The sequence below is a fragment of the Helianthus annuus genome, chromosome 10 (genome assembly GCF_002127325.2).
Source record: "Helianthus annuus cultivar XRQ/B chromosome 10, HanXRQr2.0-SUNRISE, whole genome shotgun sequence".
Taxonomy (NCBI): Eukaryota; Viridiplantae; Streptophyta; class Magnoliopsida; order Asterales; family Asteraceae; genus Helianthus; species Helianthus annuus.
Genome location: NC_035442.2, coordinates 72,622,967 through 72,628,799, shown reverse-complemented (window position 1 = coordinate 72,628,799; position 5,833 = coordinate 72,622,967). Strand labels below are relative to the sequence as shown.

The 5,833-nt window shown below is 35.0% G+C and overlaps 1 protein-coding gene across 1 annotated transcript; it reads left to right on the top strand.

Moving 5' to 3' along the window:
- Positions 1–957: 957 nt before the first annotated feature.
- LOC110881443 lies at positions 958–2,467 on the top strand. The gene is made up of 2 exons (XM_022129700.2): positions 958–1,788; positions 1,893–2,467. The coding sequence occupies exons 1-2, from the start codon at positions 1,503–1,505 to the stop codon at positions 2,465–2,467; spliced, it is 861 nt and encodes a 286-aa protein (XP_021985392.1). The 5' UTR covers positions 958–1,502.
- The last annotated feature ends 3,366 nt before the right edge of the window (positions 2,468–5,833 follow it).

Below are 5,833 nucleotides of genomic sequence, written 5' to 3'. Positions count from 1 at the left end.
CGTAAAACATAAAAAAACGTTAACGTAAAAAACCGGCGCGTAAAACGTAAAAAACGCTAACGTAAAAAACCGGCGCGTAAAACGTAAATAACATTAACGTAAAAACGACGCTTGAAAAAACGACGCGTGAAAAAGCCGGGCTTAAAAACGGCGTGTGAAAAAGCCGGGCAAAAAAAACGGTGTTAAAAAACGGTGCGTTAAAAAACGGCGTTAAAAAAACGGCGCGTAAAAAACGGCTTTAAAAAAACGGCGCGTAAAAAACGGCTTTAAAAAAACGGCGCATTAAAAACGGCTCGTAAAAAAACGGCGCGTAAAAAACGACGCTTGAAAAATGGCTCGTAAAAAACGGCGCGTTAAAAAACGGCGCGTCAAAAAAACATAAAACGTAAATTGTAAAAAGTATAAAAATCTTTTAAAAAAATCTGAATTTAAAAATATTTTTAATAAAGAAATTATGTTTAAAAAATAAAAGTAATTAATGAATAGGACAAAAAGGCAATTAAATATAATATATATAAAAAGACAAAAAAAGTAATTTTACTTAAATACCCTTTTCAATTAAAATATTAAAGACATAATAAACAAAAAATACTTAATATTATTTTTTAATACTTTTAATCTCATCCATTCATCATCTTGATCTAATGGCTAGAAAGTGGTTCACGCAGTTCTTACAACTGGAGGTGGTTTTCATTTTAGCGGTCCCCTATATATATATATATATATATATATATATATATATATATATATATATATATATATATATATATATATATGGGGCTGCTAGAATGAGAACCACCCCGAGTTGTAAGAACCGCGAGAACCACACCATCCGGGTCGCCGTTTACCATGATTTTTTTATACAACTAGATGTGTGTATTATAAACACAGCCGTAAAAAAAAAAAAATTTAAACGCCGCGGCCGAGGGGGTAGTTTTTTACACCACAAGTTTGGTGTTTTTTATTTTTTTTTTTCTTTTTTCTTTTTTTTACACCAAACTTGTGGTGTAAAAAACTACCCCCTCGGCCGCGGCGTTTAAAAATTTTTTTTTACGGTTGTGTTTATAATACACACATCTAGTTGTAAAAAAAAATCATGGTAAACGGCGACCCGGATGGTGTGGTTCTCGTGGTTCTTACAACTCGAGGTGGTTCTTATTTTAGCCCAATTCTATATATATATATATATATATATATATATATATAAACACAACCAAAATTCATTCATTTTCAACCAAAACTCTCAAAAACTCTCTAAAAAAATACAACCATTTTATAAAAAACTTGATGGATTCTCCTAGTTCTTCATCCATGGTAAATTTTTACTACAACGAGTATTTTGCGGATGGCGATGGTTCGACCGATGAGGAGCTTGAGCAAGAGGCGGTTACGAGTGCTTGTCAACTAGCGGTGGGATTGTCAAGCATTCTCGTCGGCTCCAAGCAGAAAAAAATAAAAGAGGTTATATTGAACGAGACCGACGCGCGGCACACGATCGTTTGATGAAAGATTATTTTGACGAGGCGCCGACATTTTCGAACGAATTTTTTAGGCATCGTTTCCGAATGAGTAAGCGGTTGTTTCTACGCATAGTCGACGACTTGGAAGCCAACTACGATTATTTTAAACAAAAACCGGATGCGAGAGGGGCACTTGGATTTACCGGTATCCAAAAGTGTACGTCGGCGTTACGAATCCTTGCTTATGGTAACACTACCGACATCAACGACGAGTATCTAAAAATAGCAGAGAAAACAACACGAGACAGCTTGGAGCATTTTTGTCGCGGTACAATTTTTATACTTTACTTTTATTTTATTTTTAAAAACGACGAGTATGTTTACAATTATTTTTTTTTTGAAGCTTATGTTTGTCTATATTTTTTTATAAAGGTATAATTGATGTGTACGGTGCGCGTTATCTTAGAACTCCCACATGGGACGGCCTTCAAAAGATCTATGAGGTACATAATGCTGAGCATGGTTTGCCTGGTATGATCGGGAGCATAGATTGCATGCATTGGCGTTGGGATAACTGCCCGACTGCATGGCGAGGCCAACACACACGTGGTGACCAAAAAGGACCCACTATTATTCTTCAGGCGGTTGCTTCACATGACCTTTGGGTTTGGTCGGCTTACTTTGGCGTGGTCGGGTCATGCAATGATATCAATGTTTTTGAACAATCTCCGTTGTTAGAGGAGTGGATTTCTGGCAAAGCTCCAAAAGCGTCGTTTTACGCAAATGGAAACTACTACCCTCATGGATATTATTTGAGCGACGGAATTTGTAACGTTTCGTATTTCGGTACTTTCCATTTTTGGCAATATGTGTTGAACTTTCCCAATTTAGACAGTTGTACTCTCGTTGCATCCTATTTTGTACTTCGAGACTTGAATCATAATGAAAAAATGCATTATTTTGATCATATGCTTGTTTTAGTACTATGTTATGTTATTGCACATTAAAACACGTTAAACTATGTCAATCACATAAAAACAGTGGAAAGATATCCTAATCTCGACTCTCGAAACAAGTATCATCAAGAGATTACCCTAACCCATTCAAAAATCGGGAATTCATACGTAATTCGGTAAAATACCCAAGATTTTGGGCTAAATCAAATAATTATAATATATATTATTAGTTAAAATAAATAATTATAGTATTTATATTAATTAAATAAATAAATTAATTAAATAAATTGATTTTATCATAAATAAAAGAATTATAAACAAGAATTGGTTAAATAAAGTTAGTTTAAGCTAACTTAGTTAGTGGATCCTATATATAGTTCAAAATAACCTAGTTATAACTAACTAGGTTTGTTTATAAAGGAAATCACTAACTGAGTTAGAAAAACTCAGTTAGTACAGTTAAGTATCAAAAAGGAATTAAAAAGGGGGTTTCCTTGTATAAACCGCCCTCAATGAGACTCGAACTCGCGACCTCTGCTTCAACAAACAACACACTAACCACTCGGCCGGGCATGCCACATCCAAACATTTTAGGAAACTAGTTATATTTATGCGATAATTAAAAATTCAAACCAGTTTCTTTTTTTTAACCGCCAAACAGAGTTCAGCAACAAACATTTGACTTTTTTCCTTCCATTTCGTGATTTGAGATTTCCATACGTTTGTTCAAGTTACCATCTTCGACCTTCCCGAATTCCTTTCGGTTTCCTTGTTTCCGAACGGTTACCATGTTACGTGATTTCGTTTCCATTACAAACCGATTCAATCAACCGCGTTTCCATGTTTACTCGACACCGAGTTTCCCTATAAATATCGGGGCAATTCCTAAGGATTCACACCCACTCCAGCACCTGCACACTTCACAACTAATTCGTCGCCGGAGACACCACCTTCAAATCGCCGCTGCCTTACCGGAGACTCGGAGATTACAACCCGAAGACCGCAGCCCTCGTTCGACACCTTCCCACTCGAAACCACACCCTCACTCTTCTGTTACATGCCGGAGTTCTAAGTCGCCGCCGGAGAAGACACCCGTCGTCGGAATTCCTGTAGCTTCACCGGAGGTTACGTAGGTATACCTTCTTATTCCATTTGTTTTTCTGTGCTAAGTTCTTGATGGCATAAAATGTCTCTTGGAGTTACTGTTGGTATTATTATCATGCTTAGTACTGTTACTATTGTAAGAGAAAAAGAAAACAGAAGTTTATATTTAAAACAGAAATGTATTATATTAAGTTTTAGTATTAGTATTAACCTATATAAGTATAATTGGTAATAAACCGAGATCAATATTTTAACCGGAACTAGTATTATTAAAACATGGTTATCATTATTAGTAATATATATTAACCAGAAATTTACTACTACTACTACTACTACTACTACTACTACTACTACTACTACTACTACTACTACTACTATATAAAACAGATTATATATAGTATTAAATCAAAAACAGTAATATTATTATGAACATTATTACAAAATATAAATTCAGTATTTTATCAATATTATTAATAATAACCAGATTTATTATTATTAACCTATTTTATTCCAAAATTCTGATTATTAATATATATAAATCAGTACGTGTTATTATTACTAAAATAAATTACTAAGAATTGTTAGTCTATTAATATATAATTCTATTAGAATTATTATGATCATCATCCTTTTAAACGGAATCATCACTATTCTTACCAATTCTAGTATTGTTATTTTAAGCATTTTACAAACGTTATTTAACGAATCCCCAAATCACAAATAGGGTAAATCTCTTGCGCTTGTTTGCAATTCTCTTGGACAAACACCTACTCTCGTACCCTTTACCAAGAAACGCAACGCACTCTAAGGTGAGTATACTCGATCCCATTTTCGTTTTAAACACATTTGGGTGCAACATGTATTACATATTCAAATTACACAACACTTGAGTCTTGTTTTCGTCACACTCTATCCACATTTAAACATGAAACGATTTGATGCTTGTAACCCCACATTCAATGCAACTTCAACACTCTTTGAGTGCAACTTCATTATATGCAACTTTATTTGAATGCAACTTCAACACTCTTTGAGTGCAACTTCATTATATGCAACTTTATTGGAATGCAACTTCAACACTCTTTGAGTGCAACTTCATTATATGCAACTTTATTTGAATGCAACTTCAACACTCTCTGAGTGCAACTTCATTTGGATGCAACTTTATTTGAATGCAACTTCAACACTCTTTGAGTGCAACTTCATTACATGCAACTTGAACGATATTTGAAAGCAACTTGAACAATGTTGAAAAGTGGTAGCTAGTGTCATCGTCTTCATGTTGGATATTGAGCAACTTCAAAACTTGTTTTATTCTACTATGCTATGTATCAAACTTGTATACTCGCCAACATTTTTTTTGTTGATGTTGTTTTAATACATGTTGCAGGTTACTAGTCAAGATGATCAAGAAACAAGCTAGGATGGCTTTAGATACCCATTAGCAATTAAACAATATTTGAATATATGTTTACTATTTGAAACAATGTATTATTCTTTAGTTTTAAGAAAATGATTTAATTCATATTGTCACATTTAGTGTTATGTTGTTTTGAGCAATTTGTTCGTCTCATCCCGATGTTTCCGCCATCGGTTGGGGTGTGACAGATTGGTATCAGAGCCATAACTATAGGGAATTAGGTAGGATTGCCTTACTTTCCCCTAGTCTATAGTAGGAGTACTCTGATACCAGATTGGTTTCAGAGCCATAACTATAGGGAATTAGGAATGCCTTGCCTAGTCTATAGTTTAGGAGCTTTCTCATTATGTGTTGCTTAAAACAACTTCCTTTTTACCTCACTTGCTTCCCTCTATTCTTTTGGACTCCTAATATACATGCCTTTCCTAAGGCTAACACAATACACACTTGGAGGCTATGAAGACACTCTTACAACACAATCGAAATGATTTATCAAGATAGGGGTGATTCCCACACTTGATGATGATTTTCACTCAGCTATACTTTGATTTTTGCACGAAATCTACCCTCAAGTTAGGAGTGATGTCCGAATCTTGAAGGGAATTTCCATTTCATATTCTTGTGGACCCTTATCTTTTGATAAGTAACAACCACGTTAGGGTACGACGTTATCAAGTTATAGGTGATACTTGCATTTTGTTTAACTAGTCCCACTCCTCGATTTTCGCTCTCGCCAAAGTCTCGATTTCCCAATCGATTAAGGACGTGTAGTAACTGGAAGGGTTAGGTACCGGTAGTCGGGACGTCCTGTCTAGGCTTGGCATTCGTATAGTTCCATTAAGGACCCGTTGCCTACCTGGGGACCATCGATGAGAGTACTAATACCTATTAGG

Excerpts from the sequence above, each read along its gene's own strand:
- LOC110881443 (XM_022129700.2), top strand. The coding sequence starts at position 1,503 with ATGAAAGATTATTTTGACGAGGCGCCGACATTTTCGAACGAATTTTTT. Across the intron at positions 1,789-1,892 it reads CTTGGAGCATTTTTGTCGCG|GTATAATTGATGTGTACGGT; the intron begins GTACAATTTTTA and ends TTTTTTATAAAG.